Source organism: Oncorhynchus keta, chromosome 24, assembly GCF_023373465.1.
Source record: "Oncorhynchus keta strain PuntledgeMale-10-30-2019 chromosome 24, Oket_V2, whole genome shotgun sequence".
Taxonomy (NCBI): domain Eukaryota; kingdom Metazoa; phylum Chordata; class Actinopteri; order Salmoniformes; family Salmonidae; genus Oncorhynchus; species Oncorhynchus keta.
Genome location: NC_068444.1, coordinates 23548467 through 23575273, shown reverse-complemented (window position 1 = coordinate 23575273; position 26807 = coordinate 23548467). Strand labels below are relative to the sequence as shown.

The window sequence follows — 26807 nt, the reverse complement described above, 5'->3', positions numbered from 1 at the left end:
TGTTTATTGTCGCACCATTCTCGTAAACCCTAGGCCCTGTCATGGGGGAAAGCCCCGAAGGCCGGCTGTTTCTGAGAAACCAGAACCGGCGCGCTTGCCACCGACAATCATACCACGCTCAAAGTCGCTTAGGTCACTTGTTCTGCCCATTCTAGCGTTCAATCGATCAGTAACTGAATGCCTTGCTGCCTGTCTGTCTGATTAACATAGCAAGCTACGTGACTCACTGCATGTAGGCGCAAGCAATTTTCGTTAACGGGCTGGTGTACCTATTAAACTGGTCACTGAGTGTATGTGATCGTATACAAATGTAGCCAAGGTTTTAAATGATTTATGTTTTGGTAAAATATTATATTTGTTTGGCCTTCTTGCGGTCAATTGGCAAATGACTTCTAATTATGTTCTAGCCCTATGAACATCCTCTCAATAAAAAATGGTCCTGTGGCTGAATCTAGTTGATGGTCCCTGGTTTACAGGCTAATCTGTACACGGACATAATATAATCTGTTCTCATGTTCTGCAGACACTCTGATGTGGGAGACGCACTCATAACTCAGGCACAATATGTTCTCATAATTATACACCATTAATGTGTGCACAGGGGACTGAGGGATTGTGAGGGAGAAAGATCTATCAGTTTTAGCACCCAAGAACACAATACAATATTTGGCAGAGCAGGAGAACAGTGTCTCTTCTCCAAGTCCTTTTTTGTGTATGGCAACAAGCCATGTGTATCCAAAACATGAAGTGTGAAGAGAGACTGTCACGTTGTCACAGCCACTTGGCTCTTGTTTCAATGCCTTTGTTTATATGCATACGTGCATGAAAAAAATCATTTTGGTCTTGCTGCGCTCATTGTATTAGTCCTTTGTGCAGCATTGCCTCATTGCCTACCATAAGAAATGTGTGTGCAAGTCAAATCTTAAAGTTTGACTTGAGGATTGTTGAATAGGCATTTATTAAGTATACTTACTTAAGAGATCAGAGAAATAACAGTTTAGCTCCTTAATCTGTGTTTAATCTATCCTCTAATCTATCCTCTGACGTTACTTAAAGGCTGCAAAATGGCACTGAGCTCTTCCAGTTTCTGGTGTCAGCATGCAACACTCTGTAGCCTCACATTTCTATTTAAACAAGCAGTTAAATGCAGCGTATTGGAGTACGGAACTAACAGCGGTATGTAGGATACTTTTTCCATAGCCATGGTAAATTGAATGTGATTCACAGTGTTGTGACTTTTGTGACACTTTCAAGAGGTTATGGAGGAGCAGGTCTGTACGTCAGGCAGTTATGCAGCTTGATTATTTTCTCCAGCTCTGAGCAGTTGGAACTTGAAACTGCTCTGTTTGACCTCCTTTTTAGCCCAACAGAAGAAAAAAAGAAAAATATATATTTTAGGGTGGGTTGCTCATGCTCAGCCAAGATTCTTACATCACTTCCTGTAGCATCTGGCAATGATCAGGGCCAGCTAGGAAGGATGTAGCTTTCCCAGACTGTGCAAGCGCGCGTTAACACACAGCTCCTCCAAACCAGACAACTACTCCAGATGCAAGAACATTTTCAAGAATAGCTGTTTTGTAAATACATTTAACTTCTTCTTTCTTAGTTCTTTCCTCAATCACTCTTTTTCCACCCCTCTGTCTCCCTTTCTCTTCCTCATCCACCTTTTCTTTTCCTTCTCTCCCTCTCAGGATGACGTAGGGTTGGAGGTGGGAGTGAGTAGCATCGAGCCGTAGCAGAGCAGAGATGAGTCTCACATCATGGTTCCTGGTGAGCAGCGGGGGCACTCGCCACCGTCTGCCCCGGGAGATGATCTTTGTCGGCCGAGACGACTGCGAGCTCATGCTGCAGGTGAGCACAGCTCCAACTGCTAGAACATAAACGTGATTCAACACAAGCCCAGTCACTGTACTCACACTGTTAGACATAGAGCATACCTGAATTAATGACTACTTGGGATTCACAGACTGTTTGCCGAAAGTATCATAGTCTTTTATTATTTTTCTCCGTTATATGCTAGCTCCCAGGAGTGATCTGACCATTTTGATAAACGTTGATATGTTGGGCGGGGGCTGTATCCAAGGAAACACCATGCAACATAATCAGACAATGGCAATATGATATATCCACAGGCAGCCTGGTTTAAATAGACAACTTCCTTTGTTTTTAGTGGAGCTGTTGGTGTTTCCACAGGCTACGCCTGGCGCAGCTGAGCAGGCTGCTGCCGCTGTGAAAGTGATATGGCTGAGAGCACCTTCTTTATATCACACGCATGACCTCTAACCCCTGAGGATTAGGTCATGTGAACAGCTAGTGACCCCTATGTTGCTTTGTTTTAGGAGGAAGGGAATGCATCAAGCTCACTACCTTTTGGACAACCCTGTTGTTCAGTTTAAATGTGATATGTGCATTTTTATAATGCTATTTTACAAAGCTTGTATCTCCTGAGGATAATGTATCTGAGCTTTGCAGGTTTTGAGACGGGTAAAATGTTTAATTTATGCATGAATAGCTGTGTCATTCTTAGTACTATTTCATCTAGGGTCTCGTTTTACCACCCCATGGAGTACCAGCCCTGACATCTACGCAGGACTCAGCAGAGTACCAGGCTTGACATCTGAGCAGGGCTCAGCAGAGTACCAGGCCTGACATCTGAGCAGGGCTCAGCAGAGTACCAGCCCTGACATCTACGCAGGACTCAGCAGAGTACCAGGCTTGACATCTGAGCAGGGCTCAGCAGAGTACCAGGCCTGACATCTGAGCAGGGCTCAGCAGAGTACCAGGCCTGACATCTGAGCAGGGCTCAGCAGAGTACCAGGCTTGACACCTGAGCAGGACTCAGCAGAGTACCAGGCTTGACACCTGAGCAGCACTCAGCAGAGTACCAGGCTTGACATCTATGCAGGACTCAGTGGAGTACCAGGCTTGACATCTAAGCAGGACTCAGCAGAGTACCAGGCTTGACATCTAAGCAGGACTCAGCAGAGTACCAGGCTTGACATCTAAACAGGACTCAGCAGAGTACCAGGCTTGACACCTGAGCAGCACTCAGCAGAGTACCAGGCCTGACATCTAAGCAGGACTCAGCAGAGTACCAGGCTTGACATCTAAGCAGGACTCAGCAGAGTACCAGGCTTGACATCTATGCAGGACTCAGTGGAGTACCAGGCTTGACATCTAAGCAGGACTCAGCAGAGTACCAGGCTAGACATCTAAGCAGGACTCAGCAGAGTACCAGCCCTGACATCTACGCAGGACTCAGCAGAGTACCAGGCTTGACATCTATGCAGGACTCAGCAGAGTACCAGGCTTGACATCTAAACAGGACTCAGCAGAGTACCAGGCTTGACACCTGAGCAGGACTCAGCAGAGTACCAGGCTTGACATCTATGCAGGACTCAGCAGAGTACCAGGCTTGACATCTAAACAGGACTCAGCAGAGTACCAGGCTTGACACCTGAGCAGGACTCAGCAGAGTACCAGGCCTGACATCTGAGCCGGGCTCAGCAGAGTACCAGGCTTGACAATTGAGCAGGACTCAGCAGAGTACCAGGCTTGATATCTGAGCAGGAATCAACAGAGTACCAGCCCTGACATCTACGCAGGACTCAGCAGAGTACCAGGCTTGACAATTGAGCAGGACTCAGCAGAGTACCAGGCTTGATATCTGAGGAGGACTCAACAGAGTACCAGCCCTGACATCTACGCAGGACTCAGCAGAGTACCAGGCTTGACAATTGAGCAGGACTCAGCAGAGTACCAGGCTTGATATCTGAGGAGGACTCAACAGAGTACCAGCCCTGACATCTACGCAGGACTCAGCAGAGTACCAGGCTTGACAATTGAGCAGGACTCAGCAGAGTACCAGGCTTGACAATTGAGCAGGACTCAGCAGAGTACCAGGCTTGACATCTATGCAGGACTCTGCAGGGGTGTCTTCTAAGGAGAAGCCCTCCCTGAAAACTCTCATAATGTGAATATTCACATGAAACCTGATTATATAACCTCTTATCTCCCTCTATTCTGCCTCTTTGGTTCTGTGTTGTTACATTGCCTCATGAGGTAATTCAGACAATTGGAGAATTGTGAGCCACTAACCTCACACAGACCTGCATTTGTTGTTATCACAGAAGTCAGGAGTAATAGTATAAAGACTGATAGTAACTGAATGGGCTTTGTTTAGGAGTACTCAGGGAGGGCATGCTGCATGGGAATGGTAGTCTACCTCACTCTAGGCTGTGTGTGTGTGTGTGTGTGTGTGTGTGTGTGTGTGTGTGTGTGTGTGTGTGTGTGTGTGTGTGTGTGTGTGTGTGTGTGTGTGCGCGCGTGCGTGCGTGCGTGCGTGCGTGCGCGCGCGCGTGCGTGCGTGCGTGCGTGAAAGTGTGAGAGAGAAAGTCCCAGACAGAGATATTTATAGAAAGTGGGGCAGATACCTCCTGAGTTAGATCTATCCTGACTGAACTGGCTCCATAGGAAGTAGAGTGGCTGCTGCATTGCCAAGTGTAGCGCAGAGAATGGGTGTGGCGTAGTAACAGTATATCATATAATACTTATGAGAAAACGGCTCAATTCAATCTGTATCGCGGAAGATTCAATTCGCGGTATAGCGCAATTTAAATGTAAAAGCAATGTTCCCGCGTTTGCGGAGACTGCATTCACAGTAAGCGCTGCATATGTTGGCTCAATTGGCAATTACATTTCAATTTCAATCGCGCTTCAGCGCGGATTTTCAGCGCTACGGATTGAATCTAGGCCTTAGGCATAGATTTTAAAGCAACATAGATTTCAAAGCAACATCAATGGTTGTACAACTATTGGTTGTTGAACAATCCTTCAAAAAGTGTCACAGTACAACGATACAAATGTCCATTCTGTGCTCCTTGATGTCAACTCTGAGGCTAGGAAACACTGTTACAACCGACAAATCCACTAGAATTGAGAATTTCAATAAGCATTTCTCTACGGCTGGCCATGCTTTCCACCTAGCTACCCCTACCCCGGTCAACTGCCCGGCACCCTCCACAGCAACCCACCCAAGCCCCCACCATTTCTCCTTCACCCATATCCAGATAGCTGATGTTCTGAAAGAGCTGCAAAATCTGGACCCCTACAAATCAGCCGGGCTAGACAATCTGGACCCTCTCTTTCTTAAATTATCTGTCGAAATTGTTTCAACCCCTATTACTAGCTTGTTCAACCTCTCTTTTGTATCGTCTGAGATTCCCAAAGGGGGAGACACTCTAGACCCAAACTGCTACAGACCTATATCTATACTACCCTGCATCTCTAAGGTCTTCGAAAGCCAAGTTAACAAACAGATTACTGACAATTTTGAATCACATCGTACCTTCTCCGCTATGCAATCTGGTTTCCGAGCTGGTCATGGGTGTACGTACCTCAGCCACACTCAAGGTCCTTAATGATATCATAACCGCCATCGATAAGAGACATTACTGTGCAGCTGTATTCATCGACCTGACCAAGGCTTTCGACTCTGTCAATCACCACATTCTTATTGGCAGACTCAAGAGCCTTGGTTTCTCAAATGATTGCCTCGCCTGGTTCACCAACTACTTCTCTGATAGAGCTCAGTGTGTCAAATCGGATGGCCTGTTGTCCGGACCTCTGGCAGTCTCTATGGGTTCAAATCTCGGGCCGACTCTCTTCTCTGTATACATCAATGATGTCGCTCTTGCTGCTGGTGATTCTCTGATCCACCTCTACGCAGACAACACCATTCAGTATACTTCTGGCCCTTCTTTGGACACTGTGTTAACCTCCAGACAAGCTTCAAGGCCTACAACTCTCCTTCCGTGGCCTTAAACGCAAATAAAACTAAATGCATGCTATTCAACCGATCATTGCCCGCACCTGCCCGCCCATCCAGCATCACTACTCTGGACGGCTCTCGGTTATCTACAAGTCTCTGCTAGGTAAAGCCCCGCCCTATCTCAGCTCGCTGGTCACCATAGCAGCACCCACTCGTAGCACATGCTCCAGCAGGTATATCTCACTGGTCACCCCCAAAGCCAATTAATCCTTTGGTCGCCTTTCCTTCCAGTTCTCTGCTGCCACTGACTGGAACGAACTGCAAAAATCACTGAAGCCGGAGATTCCCATCTCCCTCACTAGCTTTATTAAGAACCATCTGTCAGAGCAGCTCACAGATCACTGCACCTGTTCATAGCCCATCTGTATACAGCCCATCTATCTACCTCATTCCCATACTGTATTTATTTATTTTGCTCCTTTTGCACCAAAGTATCTCTACTTGCACATCCATCTTTTGCACATCTACCATTCCAGTGTTTAATTGCCATATTGTAATTACTTTGCTACCATGGCCTATTTATTGCCTTAACTCCCTTATTTGACCTTATTTGCACTCACTGTATATAGACTTTGTTTTATTTTTTTCCTACTGTATAATTGACTGTATGTTTGGTTCATTCCATGTGTAACTCTGTGTTGTTGTATGTGTCGAACTGCTATGCTTTATCTTGGCCAGGTCACCGTTGCAAATGAGAACTTGTTCTCAACTAGCTTACCTGGTTAAATAAAGGTGAAATAAAAAACTAAAAAAACTCTGTGAATCTAACTAAATTAGACATTCCACATCAACTTAAGTAGTTTATTACTCAATGGCTAAGTTTACTTAGTGCCTGTCTCTTTGTCAGCCAGGACTCTGTACAACGAGTACATTGTCGAGTACATTTACAAGTAACTGAATTGCCTGTAGTGTATGTGTGGCAATACCGACAATGCTTCAGTCCTTAACAGTGATGTAGATAGTGGTAAAAAAAATGGTGGGTAAACTCAGATCACACGGTGAAAAAACTAACAATGTATTTTTCTGCAAAAGCTGGGTAAACTGTTGAGCAAAAATAAAAGTCGGGTACCCTCCACTAGACCACTGCTCCTTAACTCTGAGACACTTGAAACCCAGGCTTCACTTCACTTTCTTGGAGACACAAATCAAGAAGTCCTCCTTCAACCTCAGCAATCCTCAGTTTGTCCCTGTCTACTAATGAGTCTATAATTAAGCAGCAGGTCATTAATACATCAGCACATCCCCAATAGAAGTTAGAAGGTATCGTGCTAAACGGCTTCTAAAAAACAAACAGTTCAGAGTGCCAGCAAGATACTTAAACGTTTTACTGCTGAAATCATCAGGGTTGGAATGAAGGGAACAAGGAGGCTGTCTTTTAAATAGGGATCGTCTTTTCTTGTGTGGGTCTCTCTGATGACCTGGAGGAAAGAGAGGAGAAGACTGGGTACTTTGTTTAGTGTGAGTCTGCCAACGGAAAATACGCCTAGAGGTCTGGGCCATGTGACTGTTTTTACGGCCACAGTCTTGTTGTCACATGGGTATCTCAGCAATGTACGGGTTAAAGATCCGATGCATGGCTTCCCAACTCAAGGGTATCAGACTCAAATATGGACCACTCCCAACTAGGCCTCTTGTAGTTAGTAACAGTCAAATCAAAGCGTTATGTTTATGTTTGAAGAAATCAAATTCACGAAGGAAACAGTCTCTCATGCTGTGTTCTCTACAATACTGTATATACAGTATATCTACAATAGGTTTATGTGAGTGTGAATGGTATGTTTTATTTCTCACTTATATAACAAGTTATTTTCGCCATGACACTTAGTTACTTCAAATTCCTCAATGACATGCATGATTTTGTAGACAATCGCTCTCCCTTCCTTCTCCTGAATCACATAGAATGTTTTCATGCTCTGAACAGAGATGGAAAAGACGAGATTCCAGTATGCCTATGTGTGGGTGCTTTAGCTCTCTGTCTCTGTATGGATACTCGATATGGCTCGTCTCCTCTGTAGTGTGGGAACTGGGAGATATTGTTCTGTTGTAGGTGGGCTGTATCTCTACTACAGAGTCAAGCCAGATCAAACAAGCCCTGTTATAAGACATGCAGTGTGGCACACAGAGATTAGGTGCATGGGATTGGAGATGAGGCTCCCAGCAGGCCACCTCTCACTTTCACTCGCTTCAGGGGAGAATCTTCATTTGAGATCTGTGCACTTACAATAAGTTGACGATTGTGTAAATCATGCATTGATATCAAATCAAATTGTATTGGACACATGCACATGCACATGGTTAGCAGATGTTAATCCGAGTGTCGCGAAATGCTTCTAGTTCCAACCGTGCAGTCATTTCTAACAAGTAATCTAACAATTTCACAACAACTACCTTATACACACAAGTGTAAAAGAATGAATAAGTAAATATAAATATATGGATGAGCGATGGCAGAAACGGCATAGGCAAGATCCAGTAGATGGTATAGAGTACAGTATATACAGTGGGGCAAAAAATTATTTAGTCAGCCACCAATTGTGCAAGTTCTCCCACTTCAAAAGATGAGAGAGACCTGTAATTTTCATCATAGGTACACTTCAACTATGACAGACAAAATGAGAAAGAAAATCCAGAAAATCACATTGTAGGATTTTTTATGAATTTATTTGCAAATTATGGTGGAAAATAAGTATTTGGTCACCTACAAACAAGCAAGATTTCTGGCTCTCACAGACCTGTAACTTCTTCTTTAAGAGGCTCCTCTGTCCTCCACTCGTTACCTGTATTAATGGCATCTGTTTGAACATGTTATCAGTATAAAAGACACCTGTCCACAACCTTAAACAGTCACACTCCAAACTCCACTATGGCCAAGACCAAAGAGCTGACAAAGGACACCAGAAACAAAATTGTAGACCTGCACCAGGTTGGGAAGACTGAATCTGCAATAGGTATGCAGCTTGGTTTGAAGAAATCAACTGTGGGAGCAATTATTAGGAAATGGAAGACATACAAGACCACTGATAATCTCCCTCGATCTGGGGCTCCACGCAAGATCTCACCCCGTCGGGTGAAAATGATCACAAGAACGGTGAGCAAAAATCCCAGAACCACACGGGGGGACCTAGTGAATGACCTGCAGAGAGCTGGGACCAAAGTAACAAAGCCTACCATCAGTAACACACTATGCCGCCAGGGACTCAAATCCTGCAGTGCCAGACGTGTTCCCCTGCTTAAGCCAGTACATGTCCAGGCCCATCTGAAGTTTGCTAGAGAGCATTTGGATGATCCAGAAGAAGATTGGGAGAATGTCATATGGTCAGATTAAACCAAAATATAACTTTTTGGTAAAAACTCAACTCGTCGTGTTTGGAGGACAAAGAATGCTGAGTTGCATCCAAAGAACACCATACCTACTGTGAAGCATGGGGGTGGAAACATCATGCTTTGGGGCTGTTTTTCTGCAAAGGGACCAGGACGACTGATTCGTGTAAAGGAAGGAATGAATGAGGCCATGTATCGTGAGATTTTGAGTGAAAACCTCCTTCCATGCAAGGGCATTGAAGATGAAACGTGGCTGGGTCTTTCAGCATGACAATGATCCCAAACACACCGCCCGGGCAACGAAGGAGTGGCTTCGTAAGAAGCATTTCAAGGTCCTGGAGTGGCCTAGCCAGTCTCCAGATCTCAACCCCATAGAAAATCTCTGGAGGGAGTTGAAAGTCCGTGCTGCCCAGCAACAGCCCCAAAACATCACTGCTCTAGAGGAGATCTGCATGGAGGAATGGGCCAAAATACCAGCAACAGTGTGTGAAAACCTTGTGAAGACTTACAGAAAACATTTGACCTCTGTCATTGCCAACAAAGGGTATATAACAAAGTATTGAGATAAACTTTTGTTATTGACCAAATACTTATTTTCCACCATAATTTGCAAATAAATTCATTAAAAATCCTACAATGTGATTTTCTGGATTTTTTTTCTCATTTTGTCTGTCATAGTTGAAGTGTACCTATGATGAAAATTACAGGCCTCTCTCATCTTTTTAAGTAGGAGAACTTGCACAATTGGTGGCTGACAAAATACTTTTTTGCCCCACTGTACATATGAAATGAGTAATGTAGGCTATGTAAACATATAAAGTGGCATTGTTTAAAGTGACTAGTGATAAATTTATTACATCCAATTTTTATTTATTAAAGTGGCTAGAGATTTGAGTCAGTATGTTGGCAGCAGCCACTCAATGTTAGTGATGTCTGTTTAACAGTCTGGTGGCCTTGAGATAGAAGCTGTTTTTCAGTTTCTCTGTCCCAGCTTTGATGCACCTGTACTGACCTCGCCTCCTGGATGATAGCGGGGTGAACAGGCAGTGGCTCGGGTGGTTGTTGTCCTTGATCTTTTTGGCCTTCCTGTGACATCGGGTGGTGTAGGTGTCCTGGGGGGCAGGTAGTTTGCCCCCGGTGATGCGTTGTGCAGACCTCACTACCCTCTGGAGAGCCTTGCGGTTGTGGGCGGAGCAGTTGCCGTACCAGGCAGGCGGTGATACAGCCTGACAGGATGCTCTCGATTGTGCATCTGTTAAAGTTTGTGAGTGTTTTTTGGTGACAAGCCAAATGTCTTCAGCCTCCTGAAGTTGGAGAGGCGCTGTTGCACCTTCTTCACCACGCTGTCTGTGTGGGTGGACTATTTCAGTTTGTCCGTGATGTGTACGCAGAAGAACTTAAAACTTTCCACCTTCTCCACTACTGTCCCGTCGATGTGGATAGGGGGGTGCTCCCTCTGCTGTTTCCTGAAGTCCACGATCATCTCCTTTGTTTTGATGACGTTGAGTGTGAGGTTATTTTCCTGACACCACAATCCGAGGGCACTAACCTCATCCATGTAGGCCGTCTCGTCGTGCCCATGCTCTGAGGACGTGGCTAGGGATTCCGTCTGGGCCGGCGGGCCTTGAGAGGGTTAACACGTTTAAATGTTTCACTCACGTTGGCTGCGGTGAAGGAGAGCCCGCTGGTTTTGTTAGCGGACCGTGTCAGTGGCACTGTATTGTCCTCTAAGCGAGCAAAGAAGTTGTTTAGTTTGTCTGGGAACAAGACATCGGTGTCCGCGACAGGGCTTGTTTTCTTTTTGTAATCCGTGATTGACTGTAGACCCTGCCACATACGTCTCTTGTCTAAGCCGTTGAATTGCGACTCTACTTTGTCTCTATACTGACACTTAGCTTGTTCGATAGCCTTGCGGAGGGAATAGCTACACTGTTTGTATTCTGTCATGTTTCCGGTCGCCTTTCCATGGTATAAAAGCAGTGCTTCGCGCTTTCAGTTTTGCGCGAATGCTGCCATCCATCCACGGTTTCTGGTTGGGGAAGGTTTTAATAGTCACCGTGGGTACAACATCACCGATGCACTTGCTAATAAACTCGCTCACCGAATCAGCATATACATCAATGTTGTTGTCTGAGGCTATCTGGGAACATATCCCAGTCCAGGTGATTGAAGCAATCTTGAACCGTGGAATCAGATTCGGTTGGACCAGTGTTGAACAGACCTGAGCACGGGCGTTTCCTGTTTTAGTTTTTGTCTATAGGCTGGGAGCAACAAAATGGAGTCGTGGTCAGATTTGCCGAAAGGAGGGCTTTGTATGCATCTCGGAAGTTAGAGTTAGCAATGATCCAGAATTCTTCCAGCCTGGGTCGCGCATTCGATATGGAAGATTTGTGTGAAGTTAGGATATCTGTCACACATCACTTAGCCATACTGGCAGTTAAACATATAAACATGCAAACATACACACTTGTTCCCTTACAGCTTCGAAATGGACTGGTATTCAAAACAGACAATATTACTCAGACCTAGGCTACTTGGCTAGAGCGATATCAGAAATGTTTTGTCTCTATACTGTATTGTATGTGTCTAGTCCCTGTGCTGTGGTATGTACTGTGTCACAGACACTAGTCTCTTTGTCTAATCTGGTTTGATCTTGTTTGATCACAAACCTAATCTACAGGGGAAGGTTTGCCCTCAACAAATGTGTATATGGCATCAGAATACAGTATCTGTTCTTTGAAATAATTCCCCATGTGTCCTTTATCCATAGTCCGATCATGATAGTGCCATTTTATAAATGTCATCACTCATGACAATTAGAATTATGACAGGAATTTGGCATTGAATCCAGAGATGCTGAAAGTGTTATTTTGTTTAGTGTACATCCCTGATACATTCCCTAAAGTTTGCAGTATCTAGAAATCAAATCAAACTCTATAGAGCTCTTAGGGTGCTCTCGGGAGATGGTAAAACATTGAAACTATCTATCTTGCTTCCTCCCTCCACACCCCCCTACATATTGTGTTATGTGTATGTGTTTGTGCTTCCATTTCTGTCTTTTTGAGAATAATACAGGGCCTAACTGTCTTGTAAAAAAGGGTGGCAGGTAGCCTAGCCGTTAGAACATTGGGCCAGTAACCGAAAGGTTGCTGGTTTGAATATCAGAGCCAGCAAGGTGAAAAATCAGTCAATGTGCCCTTGAGCAAGGCACTTCAACCTAATTTGCTCCAGGGGCACGGTACTACTAAGGCTGACCCTCTAAAACAACATGTTTCACTGCACCTATCTGGGGTTTGTGATTATTTAAAAAAGTATATAAAAAATAAAAATAAGAATGTATTATGAATGGAAATATACAGTACCTCTGTGTTTCAAAAATGTAATCTGACTTTAACAATGCATGTTATTCCTCCTTCAAACACTGACATTGCTGCACGATTGGATGTTGATATGATAATGCACACTCTGTTATCTCATGTCAAAAACATTTCAAGATCAACATTGATGTCAAGTTATAATTTAACAATGTGTAACACCATTACTGTTGTGTTTGTGTTTACAGTCGCGGAGTGTTGACAAGCAGCATGCAGTCATCAACTACGAGTTAACCAGCGATGAGCACAAAGTCAAGGACCTTGGCAGTCTGAACGGGGTGAGTGAGAGGAGGGTGATGGGGTAGGGGAGGAATAGAGAATAGATGTAAAGGGGTCAGGGGATAAAGGGACATTTCACCGCTGCTCCATTTCACTATATATGTCCATTAATGTGCTATTAACATATCATATGTGTCATAAACATTTTGAATTTCCTTACTACACGCAAATACGAGCGTTTCTGCATCTCACAAGTAGAAACAGGCCAGCTACATTTCCGGGCTGTAAGCAAACCACAATATCCAGAATTCGTATCGATTTCAGGACGTAGTACCACCCGTGGAGGTGTATCCAGTTGATGTGAGAAATATCAAAACATCTGTGTTTGTAGCCAGCACTTTCAGCCAGATGGTTTCGAAACGGAACTGAAGTCTCAACTAATGGGGTTGCCATGTCGACCGAATGTTGAAAAGTGATGCTATTCCAACGATTTTCCCCTTCGCTTCAAAGAGGGCATCCGATCCGCCAACATCAGAGCAGCAGAAAAGAGGTCAAGCTGAGGTAACGTAGCTAACGATAACTAGCTAACTAGCTAGCATTGAACTTCATTTGTTTATCTAAACCAAAAACTAGATAGCTAGCTTTCATAATACGCTGGCTAGACATTCCAAAATATATCAATGTAGTTAGCCAGCTGTTATCTGGTGATGTGATTTGTAACTTTGCAAGTAAACGTTAGCTTCGTTAGTTTACGTTAGCTAACCATTAGTTAGCTAACTAACTACCGCAGAGGCTAATGTGACTGTGTTCTATTTAGAGTCCCATCAACATATGCAGAGGCGTCAACATCAAGCTCAGCAACCGGAACTAGTGTAAGTCACGTTCTAAAATCTACTAAATATTTCCATGACTCCATGATGAGCAAATAAATATACTGGAGCTAGGCATAAACATAGTCTGTGTCGTGTTGTCATAGTTTGTGCGTTTACAAGTACTGTAGGCTGCAACTTCTACTGTATGGTGTGAGTGACTGACTGGTGTCAGTTGGGAGTGGGTATTGTGTGTGAAGGCATGATCTATTGACATGAGGGGTGTGGGTGGATGTAGTACCTTGTTTAAGTGTGTATTGGTAAATAAACTGGTAAAGAAAATGTTGGCTAATCACTGACTACTGTGTGTTCTACACACTAATCCTGCTGCTGACGACAGACCTTGACACCAGCTTTAGTAGTACAGAGCCTGTAGACCCATTGGAAGAAAGATTTTAGCCTTGAAATAGCTCAAACTCATCATGATCTGACTTTAAAACAAGCCAGGACAGCCAAAGGTATTTATGAAAGCAAAATCACCAATACACTGAATTGTCTACAAGACAAGTGCTCTTAAAACGTTTCACACTCTTGCAGTCCGTTCTTTGGCATGGGGAGAGGGGCTGTTAGTAAACTCTTCTAGCCTATTCACTCTATTGTTGGCAGTGCTTTTATACCCAATAGCACAACTGTAGGTGCTCATACACAACAATACACGACTAGACTGTCTACAAGTCAAGCCCCCACACACATATTTGCTAACAGCCTATTTCAATGCCCCGTTATTGACTCTGAGTGTAACAAATGTTATTCTATGGTTACACATCCCCATGATCAGTCTTCATATCTTTCCAGGAGACTTAAACAAATCTTCTGCAAGAGGTGGAATCAGTGGGTGGTGAAGAAAGTGTATGAGAGGCTAGTCCACCTGGCTGTGGAGTGCAGGAAGAACCAGATGGTTGTCTACAAGGAGCCAGAGTCACAGCCCCACAAACCCAACATCGCCACAGCGCAAAAGCCTGCAAAACCAGCGGCCATTACCCTACACAAGAAGAGGTTCACCAGCTGAAGAACATTCTAGAACCTGCCTGGAACATTCAACCAACACAACATCCATATTCAGTTAGACTGATGTTGTAGTATAATATAGAATGCCCAGTATGCGCACAACTGCATTGTGGTATAGATATTGCTACAGTAGCTGTTGTACAGTATGTATATAATGGTGTTTTATATATATTTTAAACTGTACTGACAAGTGACTAAATTATTCCAGCTGCATAAGAAACCAATAAAGAGTTGACTTCTGGAGCAGTTCATTCTAATATTCATGAAATGTATTTGGATCAACTAGCTTCAGTCTTACTGCTAAAACAAATTATGCAGGGAGTTGGTGTAGCATTTGAACTTACATTTGTTGGCAAGTTATAATGTTTCAATAAAACAGTAGATTAGTCTGTCAATGTAGCAAATACTGTAAGTAGACATGGCTTGTATTCAAGACAAAGTTTATTTGCTCAGGAGATCGAGGTGAGTTTACATAGCAGTATGCAGGAACAGTTATGGAAATGTATGACATATACAGTATAAGAAAAATATACCACTAACGCTTATAATATATACTACAGTTCTACAAAGGGAATCAAATAAAATGTTATTTGTCACATACACATGGTTAGCAGATGTTAATGCGAGTGTAGCGAAATGCTTGTGCTTCTAGTTCCGACAATGCAGTAATAACCAACAAGTAATCTAACTAACAATTCCAAAACTACTGTCTTATACACAGTGTAAAGGGATAAAGAATATGTACATAAAGATATATGAATGAGTGATGGTACAGAGCAGCATAGGCTCTACAGTAGATGGTATCGAGTACAGTATATACATATGAGATGAGTATGTAAACAAAGTGGCATAGTTAAAGTGGCTAGTGATACATGTATTACATAAAGATGCAGTAGATGATATAGAGTACAGTATATACATATGAGATGAGTATGTAAACAAAGGGGCATAGTTAAAGTGGCTAGTGATACATGTATTACATAAGGATGCAGTAGATGATATAGAGTACAGTATATACGTATGCATATGAGATGAATAATGTAGGGTATGTAAACATTATATTAGGTAGCATTGTTTAAAGTGGCTAGTGATATATTTTACATCATTTCCCATCAATTCCCATTATTAAAGTGGCTGGAGTTGAGTCAGTGTCAGTGTGTTGGCAGCAGCCACTCAAAGTTAGTGTTGGCTGTTTAACAGTCTGATGGCCTTGAGATAGAAGCTGTTTTTCAGTCTCTCGGTCCCAGCTTTGATGCACCTGTACTGACCTCGCCTTCTGGATGATAGCGGGGTGAACAGGCAGTGGCTCGGGTGGTTGTTGTCCTTGATGATCTTTATGGCCTTCCTGTAACATCGGGTGGTGTAGGTGTCCTGGAGGGCAGGTAGTTTGCCCCCGGTGATGCGTTGTGCAGACCTCACTACCCTCTGGGGAGCCTTACGGTTGTGGGTGGAGCAGTTGCCGTACCAGGCTGTGATACAGCCCGCCAGGATGCTCTCGATTGTGCATCTGTAGAAGTTTGTGAGTGCTTTTGGTGACAAGCCAAATTTCTTCAGCCTCCTGAGGTTGAAGAGGCGCTGCTGCACCTTCTTCACGATGCTGTCTGTGTGAGTGGAACAATTCAGTTTGTCTGTGATGTGTATGCCGAGGAACTTAAAACTTACTACCCTCTCCACTACTGTTCCATCGATGTGGATAGGGGGGTGTTCCCTCTGCTGTTTCCTGAAGTCCACAATCATCTCCTTAGTTTTGTTGACGTTGAGTGTGAGGTTATTTTCCTGACACCACACTCCGAGGGCCCTCACCTCCTCCCTGTAGGCCGTCTCGTCGTTGTTGGTAATCAAGCCTACCACTGTTGTGTCGTCCGCAAACTTGATGATTGAGTTGGAGGCGTGCGTGGCCACGCAGTCGTGGGTGAACAGGGAGTACAGGAGAGGGCTCAGAACGCACCCTTGTGGGGCAACAGTGTTGAGGATCAGCGGGGTGGAGATGTTGTTGCCTACCCTCACCACCTGGGGGCGGCCCGTCAGGAAGTCCAGTACCCAGTTGCACAGGGCGGGGTCGAGACCCAGGGTCTCGAGCTTGATGACGAGCTTGGAGGGTACTATGGTGTTGAATGCCGAGCTGTAGTCGATGAACAGCATTCTCACATAGGTATTCCTCTTGTCCAGATGGGTTAGGGCAGTGTGCAGTGTGGTTGAGATTGCATCGTCTGTGGACCTATTTGGGCGTTAAGCAAATTGGAGTGGGTCTAGGGTGTCAGGTAAGGTGGAGGTGATATGGTCCTTGACTAGTCTCTCAAAGCACTTCATGATGATGGAAGTAGTCGTTAAGCTCAGTTACCTTAGCTTTCTTGGGAACAGGAACAATGGTAGCCCTCTTGAAGCATGTGGGAACAGCAGACTGGTATAGGGATTGATTGAATATGTCCGTAAACACACCGGCCAGCTGGTCTACGCATGCTCTGAGGGCACGGCTGGGGATGCCGTTTGGGCCTGCAGCCTTGCGAGGGTTAACACGTTTAAATGTTTTACTCACCTCGGCTGCAGTGAAGGAGAGTCCGCATGTTTTCGTTGCAGGCCGTGTCAGTGGCACTGTATTGTCCTCAAAGCGGGCAAAAAAGTTATTTAGTCTGCCTGGGAGCAAGACATCCTGGTCCGTGACTGGGCTGGTTTTCTTCTTGTAGTCCGTGATTGACTGTAGACCCTGCCACATACCTCTTGTGTCTGAGCCATTGAATTGAGATTCTACTTCGTCTCTACACTGACGCTTAACTTGTTTGATAGCCTTGCGGAGGGAATAGCTGCACTGTTTGTATTCAGTCATGTTACCAGTCACCTTGCCCTGATTAAAAGCAGTGGTTTGCGCTTTCAGTTTCACGCGGATGCTGCCATCAATCCACGGTTTCTGGTTAGGGAATGTTTTAATCGTTGCTATGGGAACGACATCTTCAACGCACGTTCTAATGAACTCGCATACCGAATCAGCGTATTCGTCAATGTTGTTATCTGACGCAATACTAAACATATCCCAGTCCACGTGATGGAAGCAGTCTTGGAGTGTGGAATCAGCTTGGTCGGACCAGCGTTGGACAGACCTCAGCGTGGGAGCCTCCCGTTTTAGTTTCTGTCTGTAGGCAGGGATCAACAAAATGGAGTCGTGGTCAGCTTTTCCGTAAAGAGGGCAGGGCAGGGCCTTATATGCGTTGTGGAAGTTAGAGTAACAATGATCCAAGGTTTTTCCGGCCCTGGTTGCGCAATCGATATGCTGATACAATTTAGGGAGTCTTGTTTTCAGATTAGCCTTGTTAAAATCCCCAGCTACAATGAATGCAGCCTCAGGATGTATGGATTCCAGTTTGCAAAGAGTCAAATAAAGTTCGTTCAGAGCCATCGATGTGTCTGCTTGGGGGGGAATATATACGGCTGTGATTATAATCGAAGAGAATTCTCTTGGTAGATAATGCGGTCGACATTTGATTGTGAGGAATTCTAAATCAGGTGAACAGAAGGATTTGAGTTTCTGTATGTTTCTTTGATCACACCACGTCTCGTTAGCCATAAGGCATACGCCATATGGTGTGTTTGGGTGGTGCAGTGAGGTATTCGGAGTGACTTTGGTACAACGGGAGATTGTTGTCAAGGGACCTTTCACATCTCTTCAGAGTCATCATCTTTGTATCCAAGCGGTATTGTCTTTGAGAGAAATAAGAAAATGCTATCACACATTCATGGGAAATCATTGTGCACTATCTACAGTGCCTTGCGAAAGTATTTGGCCCCCTTGAACTTTGCGACCCTTTGCCACATTTCAGGCTTCAAACATAAAGATATAAAACTGTATGTTTTGTGAAGAATCAACAACAAGTGGGACACAATCATGAAGTGGAACGACATTTATTGGATATTTCAAACTTTTTTAACAAATCAAAAACTGAAAAATTGGACGTGCAAAATTATTCAGCCCCCTTAAGTTAATACTTTGTAGCGCCACCTTTTGCTGCGATTACAGCTGTAAGTCGCTTGGGGTATGTCTCTATCAGTTTTGCACATCGAGATACTGAATTTTTTCCCCATTCCTCCTTGCAAAACAGCTCGAGCTCAGTGAGGTTGGATGGAGATCATTTGTGAACAGCAGTTTTCAGTTCTTTCCACAGATTCTCGATTGGATTCAGGTCTGGACTTTCACTTGGCCAGTCTAACACATGGATATGTTTATTTTTGAACCATTCCATTGTAGATTTTGCTTTATGTTTTGGATCATTGTCTTGTTGGAAGACAAATCTCTGTCCAAGTCTCAGGTCTTTTGCAGACTCCATCAGGTTTTCTTCCAGAATGGTCCTGTATTTGGCTCCATCCATCTTCCCATCAATTTTAACCATCTTCCCTGTCCCAGCTGAAGAAAAGCAGGCCCAAACCATGATGCTGCCACCACCATGTTTGACAGTGGGGATGGTGTGTTCAGGGTGATGAGCTGTGTTGCTTTTACGCCAAACATAACATTTTGCATTGTTTCCAAAAAGTTCAATTTTGGTTTCATCTGACCAGAGCACCTTCTTCCACATGTTTGGTGTGTCTCCCAGGTGGCTTGTGGCAAACTTTAAACGACACTTTTTATGGATATCTTTAAGAAATGGCTTTCTTCTTGCCACTCTTCCATAAAGGCCAGATTTGTGCAATATACGACTGATTGTTGTCCTATGGACAGAGTCTCTGCAGTTCATCCAGAGTGATCATGGGCCTCTTGGCTGCATCTCTGATCAGTCTTCTCCTTGTATGAGCTGAAAGTTTAGAGGGACGGCCAGGTCTTGGTAGATTTGCAGTGGTCTGATACTCCTTCCATTTCAATATTATCGCTTGCACAGTGCTCCTTGGGATGTTTAAAGCTTTGGAAATCTTTTTGTATCCAAATCCGGCTTTAAACTTCTTCACAACAGTATCTCGGACCTGCCTGGTGTGTTCCTTGTTCTTCATGATGCTCTCTGCGCTTTTAACGGACCTCTGAGACTATCACAGTGCAGGTGCATTTATACGGAGACTTGATTACACACAGGTGGATTGTATTTATCATCATTAGTCATTTAGGTCAACATTGGATCATTCAGAGATCCTCACTGAACTTCTGGAGAGAGTTTGCTGCACTGAAAGTAAAGGGGCTGAATAATTTTGCACGCCCAATTTTTCAGTTTTTGATTTGTTAAAAAAGTTTGAAATATCCAATAAATGTCGTTCCACTTCATGATTGTGTCCCACTTGTTGTTGATTCTTCACAAAAAAATACAGTTTTATATCTTTATGTTTGAAGCCTGAAATGTGGCAAAAGGTTGCAAAGTTCAAGGGGGCCGAATACTTTCGCAAGGCACTGTATATTCCTATTGTAGCAGCATGGTGTAGAATATGAGACATCTCAAAAACAGATGTTAGCTAGCTAGCTACAACACACAGGTATAGTTACTCTAAGACTAACACGAGTCATAAAACCAATGTCATTCCTTTACCCTGCGCCATCATCAAAACATTTATCCAGTTTTGCTCCTAATGAGAGGCACTGAGGCTAGCTAGCTATAACATTCGATTACAATACATTTTAGGTATTGCAAATGCACAACTAGTTTGGCAAGCTTGCCTTGTAGTGGTACTAGCAAGCCGAAGCATGACCTGAAAAACATTGCCCCGTGTAAGAAGAGAGTTTATATTGCTAGCTAGCTACCGGCAGCAAAACAGCTTACTCGTTTGTCAATTGCCCTCATGAGTCCTGGTCTAGCGGGTCTAGGCTGCCACCGCTGCTATTTGGCCTTGCAATTATTTGTTTCACTGTCTCAACTCCTCTTCAGTGTATTCCAGCTCAAATAAATAGGCATCTATGTTCCTATGTAAAAGAACATTAAAACATGTTTTTGTCATCCTGCCCTTCTTGAAAGGAGGAATCATCAGAAGCAACCACCGTACCTAATTATTTAGCAATCCCAGATAGACGGTAACATAGCTCCTGTAAACTATTACCGCTCCCATTTGGAAAGCCTGCCTTTAAGGGTGGGAACAAGGAAGTAGGGCTCCCGTTAGGCTGTAATATTTACAAAGCCAGGGAAACGGAAAATTAGTCAACCTAAATATCCTGAAATGGCCTGGCAGATAGGCACATGGTTGAGACAAGTCCAATGGCTTTATTGAACAAGCACAACCATATCTACTCGCTGCTAGCTTGATTGTACAATCCGCAAAACCCAAAGACCACAATAATTGCTACAAAACATGACTCCATTCATTTTGAGATCAGACAGCAGGCGAAAAACAACCAATGACATCATTGGTTGAACTCTCCCAGTGCGAAAATATAAAATACAGCTAGAGTGCATAATTATGTCTGAAACACAGTCTTATCATTCATAATTATGTAGGGAGACTGGAAAAAACACCCCAGAGTGTTGAGCGGGGAAGTTTCCCTTTAAGTTCTTCATCTCTAGGCTAATCAAATTTGCTCCAGCTTTGACTTGAGAGGGCTGGGTTTATTACCTCATCTGTAAATGTGTGTCATATGGCATTAACAGAACGTATTCTCATATGATGTGCCCATATTCTACACCATGATCTTTTCACGGCAGAGTAAAACCATGTTGAAGTGCTCTTCCCGCCACATGGTGTGAGTAATGTGTTAGTTAGGCCTAGTTCTGCTGATGACTCAGTGTGTAAATCACTCAGTGTGTAGGCTAACCCACTAGCTTGGAACCACTGTGACACATTATCTCAGGCAGGAAGCTGAAATCATAACCTCTTTCTCCTGAATCATGCTCCAGCATTCCTCCCCCACAGTCCAAGGGCCCGTAGCGACAGGAAGTAGCACTCCAACCCATGCTGGGCCAATCAGAGCCTGACTGCTGAATGACCTGCACATCTAGCTCATCTTTAGGATAGATCTTGAATCATAAGGAAAGTCATCGGTATGACTTATTAGGTGTATACTCAATCTGTCTCTCCAGGATACTGTTCTGATAAATCCTGATAACAACAACAGCTAGTCTATAGTCATAACTGCATCTCCTAAATAGACATTGTAACAACCTCTAAGCAAAGATTTCAATTACCCTGTTTCTCTTTTAGAGTGACATTAAATAGTGGCCTTCTGAGTGGCGCAGGGGTCTAATGGACTGCATCTCAATGCTTGAGGCGTCACTACAGACCTGGGTTCGATCCCAGGCTGTGTCACAGCCAGCCGTGACTAGGAGACCCATGAGGCGGCGCACAGTTGGCCCAGTGTCATCTGAGTTAGGGAAGGGTTTGGCCGGCCGAGATTCCCTTGTCCCATCGTGCTCCAAAGACTGTCTTCCGGGTTAAGCAAGCAGTGCGGCTTGGCAGTGCTGTGTTTTGCATGGCTCTCGACCTTCGCCTCTCCGATTCCATACGGGAGTTGCAGCGATGGGACAAGAATGTAACTACCAATTGGGGTAAAAATAATAAAAGAGGGACTTAAAATAGAGAGCTTGTGAGGCGTCTGTTTATCAAACTAGGCTCTCTAATGTACTTGTCCTCTTGCTCAGTTGTGCACAGCATTGTACCAGATCTTCAGTTTCTTGGCAGTTTCTCACACGAAATAGCCTTAATTTCTCAGAATAAGAATAGACTGACAAATATCAGAAGAAATGTCTTTGTTTCTGGCCATTTTGAGCATCAGCTGATGTCACAAAGTGCTGTACAGAAACCCAGCCTAAAACCCCAAACAGCAAGCAATGCAGGTGTAGAAACACGGTGTCTAGGAAAAACCAGAGAGGAACCAGGCTATAACAGGTGGCCAGCCCTCTTCTGGCTGTGCCGGGTGGAGATTATAACAGAACATGGCCAAGATGTTAAAATGTTCATAGATGACCAGCACGGTCAAATAATAATAATCACAGTGGTTGTAGAGGGTGCAACAGGTCAGCACCTCAGGAGTAAATGTCAGTTGGCTTTTCATAGCCGATCTTTCAGAGTATCTCTACCACTCCTGCTGTCTCTAGAGAGTTGAAAACAGCAGGTCTGTCCGGTGAATTGGTCAGGGTTCCATAGCCGCAGGCAGAACAGTTGAAACTGGAGCAGCAGCACGACAAGGTGGACTGGTGACAGCAAGGAGTCATCAGGCCAGGTAGTCCTGAGGCATGGTCCTTGGTCCTCCGAGGGAGAGAAAGAGAGAAAGAGAGAAAAAGCAGAGAGCAGTGAATTTACAATGCAAACCAAGTCCCAAAAGTTTTTCTCTCTTTACTCAATTAGTCTAAGGAAGGCCAGTTTTATTGCTTCTTTAATCAGAACAACAGTTTTCAGCGGTGCTAACATAATTGCAAAAGGGTTTCTGTACGCCTATGTAGATATTCCATATAAAATCAGCCATTTCCAGCTACAATAGTCATTTACAACATTAACAATGTCTACACTGTATTTCTGATCAATTTGATGTCGTTTTAATGGACAGAAAATGTGCTTTTCTTTCAAAAACAAGGACATTTCTAAGTGAACCCAGACTTTTGAACGGTAGTGTATATTCAAAATATAAACACGCATACAAAAGTTGTCTTTCCTTTTATAATGTCACTTTGGCTGGTTCTTATGGGGGTAATGGAGAGACCTGCAAGAAAACCAGAAATTACATTTACTTATTATTTTTACTGTCCTGATCCTTATTATTTTTACTGTCCTGATCTAATACAACCCTGATCCAGCCATCACCCTTTTCCTTTATGTTTTTGATGATTTGTATCTGAGAATGAAAGGTGATATGATTGTATTCTGGGTTAAGTGTAGCCTGAAATGAAGTGTGCTGGGAACAGTTTCCCTAATTATGTATTTACCCGTGGGGGTTTTAAGCAATGAGAACTGGGCTGGCATGCCTGGCACTGGAGAGAGTCAGAGAGCAGTGAATTTACAATGCAATCCATGTTCAAAAAGGTTTTCTCTCTTTTCTCTCCATACAGACATTTGTGAATGATGTTCGAATCCAAGAGCAGATGTATATCACTTTGAAGATCGATGACAAGTTAAGGTTTGGATATGATATCCTTTCAATCATTCCGTCATTACAACCTTAGTGATACAACAGTACTTCAATCCCTAAAAACATGTACCATCTGTTAATTTAATTGCTCTCGTCCCACTGATCATTTGTCAAGCTGTAGAGTTTTTAAGTGTCAAGTTGTCATTCACTCTATTGTGGTTTTGGCCTTGAATGACTTATGTTTGTATAATGAAGTTGCTGTAAGGATAGTTGCAAACAGTGATAGATACAAACAAGTGTCTTTCCTTAACCTGTCTCACATACCAACCTGTTCACGGTGGTGCGAGGCGAGATGACTGTCCCAGACGAGGCTCTGCAGGTAAGACACTTCCTGCCTTGCTGAACTCCAGACACAACACACAACACACATTACACAACACACACCACACAACCCTTTACATGTTGTGCGAGATGGCGTGTATGCAACCTTCACTAGACACAGACCTACATGTACAGTGCCCCCAGAAAGTATTCACACCCTTTTACTTTTTCCACATTGTTGTGTTAAAGCCTGAATTTAAAATTGATTAAATTGAGATGTTTTTTTGTCACTGGCCTACACACACTAAACCATAATGTAAAAGTAGAATTATGTTCTTTTTTTTGACTAATTAATAAAAAATGTAAAGCTGAAATGTCTTGAGTCAATAAGTATTCAGCCCCTTTGTTATGGCAAGCCTAAATAAGTTCAGGAGTAAACATGTGCTTAACAAGTCACATAATAAGTTGCATGGACTCACTCTGTGTGCAATAATAGTGTTTAACATGATTTCTGAATGACTACCTCATCTCTGTACCCCACACATACATACATCTGTAAGGTCCCTCAGTCGGGCAGTGAATTTCAAACACAGATTCAACCACAAAGTCCAGGGAGGTTTTCCAATGCCTCGCAAAGAAAGGCACGTATTGATAGATTGGTAGAAATAAAAAGCTGACATTGAATATCCCCTTGAGCATGGTGAAGTTGTTAATTACACTTTAGATGGTGTATCAATACACCCAGTCAATACAAAGTGACAGGCGTCCTTTCTAACTCAGTTGCCGGAGAGGAAGGAAACCGCTCAGGGATTTCACGATAAGGCCAATGGTGACTTTAAAACAGTTACAGAGTTTAATGGCTGTGATAGGAGAAAACAGAGGATGAATCAACACCATTGTAGTTACTCCACAATACTAATCTAAACGACAGAGTGAAAAGAAGGAAGCTTGTACAGAATAAAAATATTCCAAAACATACATCCTGTTTGCAACAAGGCACTAAAGTAATACTGCAAAAAGCAATTAACTTTTTATCGTAAATACAAAGTTTTATGTTTGAGGCAAATCCAATACAACACATTACTGAGTACCACTCTCCATATTTTCAAGCATAGTGGTGGCTGCATCATGTTATGGGTATGCTTGTAATCGTTAAGGACTGGGGAGTTTTTCAAGATAAAAAAATAAACAGAATGGAGCAAAGCACAAGCAAAATCCCGAAGGAAAACCTGGTTCAGTCTGCTTTCCACCAGACACTGGAAGATGAATTCACCTTTCAGCAGGACAATAACTTAAAACACAAGAGTTGCTTACCAAGAAGACTCAGAGTTACAGTTTTGACTTAAATCTGCTTGAAAATCTATGGAGAGACCTGAAAATGGTTGTCTAGCAATGATCAACTACCAATTTGACAGAGCTTGAAAAAAAATGTTCACGCCCTGACCTTAGAGAGCCTTTTTAATTATCTATTCAAATCAAATCAAATCAAATGTATTTATATAGCCCTTCGTACATCAGCTGATATCTCAAAGTGCTGTACAGAAACCCAGCCTAAAACCCCAAACAGCAAACAATGCAGGTGTAAAAGCACGGTGGCTAGGAAAAACTCCCTAGAAAGGCCAAAACCTAGGAAGAAACCTAGAGAGGAACCGGGCTATGTGGGGTGGCCAGTCCTCTTCTGGCTGTGCCGGGTAGAGATTATAACAGAACATGACCAAGATGTTCAAATGTTCATAAATGACCAGCATGGTCGAATAATAATAAGGCAGAACAGTTGAAACTGGAGCAGCAGCACAGTCAGGTGGACTGGGGACAGCAAGGAGCCATCATGTCAGGTAGTCCTGGGGCACGGTCCTAGGGCTCAGGTCCTCCGAGAGAGAGAAAGAAAGAGAGAATTAGAGAGAGCATATGTGGGGTGGCCAGTCCTCTTCTGGCTGTGCCGGGTGTGGAGATTATAACAGAACGTGGCCAAGATGTTCAAATGTTCATAAATGACCAGCATGGTTGAATAATAGTAAGGCAGAACAGTTGAAACTGGAGCAGCAGCATGGCCAGGTGGACTGGGGACAGCAAGGAGTCATCATGTCAGGTAGTCCTGGGACATGGTCCTAGGGCCCAGGCCAGTTGAAACTGGAGCAGCAGCATGGCCAGGTGGACTGGGGACAGCAAGGAGTCATCATGTCAGGTAGTCCTGGGGCATGGTCCTAGGGCTCAGGTCCTCCGAGAGAGAGAAAGAAAGAGAGAAGGAGAGAATTAGAGAACGCACACTTAGATTCACACAGGACACCGAATAGGACAGGAGAAGTACTCCAGATATAACAAACTGACCCTAGCCCCCCGACACATAAACTACTGCAGCATAAATACTGGAGGCTGAGACAGGAGGGGTCAGGAGACACTGTGGCCCCATCCGAGGACACCCCGGACAGGGCCAAACAGGAAGGATATAACCCCACCCACTTTGCCAAAGCACAGCCCCCACACCACTAGAGGGATATCTTCAACCACCAACTTACCATCCTGAGACAAGGCCGAGTATAGCCCACAAAGATCTCCGCCACGGTACAACCCAAGGGGGGCGCCAACCCAGACAGGCTGACCACAACAGTGAATCAACCCACCCAGGTGACGCACCCCCAGGGACGGCATGAGAGAGCCCCAGCAAGCCAGTGACTCAGCCCCGTAACAGGGTTAGAGGCAGAGAATCCCAGTGGAAAGAGGGGAACCGGCCAGGCAGAGACAGCAAGGGCGGTTCGTTGCTCCAGAGCCTTTCCGTTCACCTTCCCACTCCTGGGCCAGACTACACTCAATCATATGACCCACTGAAGAGATGAGTCTTCAGTAAAGACTTAAAGGTTGAGACCGAGTTTGCGTCTCTGACATGGGTAGGCAGACCGTTCCATAAAAAT

General features: G+C 43.9%; 1 protein-coding gene across 10 annotated transcripts in view; it reads left to right on the top strand.

The window, feature by feature from the left end:
• Nucleotides 1–26807, top strand: part of cep170aa (centrosomal protein 170Aa) — a 74800-nt gene that overhangs the window by 9075 nt on the left and 38918 nt on the right. For 9 of the 10 annotated variants that reach the window (XM_052477993.1, XM_052477985.1, XM_052477988.1 and 6 more), the window contains exons 2-5: nucleotides 1692–1851; nucleotides 12714–12803; nucleotides 23558–23639; nucleotides 23901–23956. In XM_052477993.1, the coding sequence (XP_052333953.1) occupies nucleotides 1747–1851; nucleotides 12714–12803; nucleotides 23558–23639; nucleotides 23901–23956 (333 nt within the window). In that variant the 5' untranslated portion in view covers nucleotides 1692–1746. Of the gene's footprint in view, nucleotides 1–1468; nucleotides 1578–1691; nucleotides 1852–12713; nucleotides 12804–23557; nucleotides 23640–23900; nucleotides 23957–26807 lie in introns of those variants that run through there. The other variant, XM_052477984.1, reaches the window with a different exon arrangement.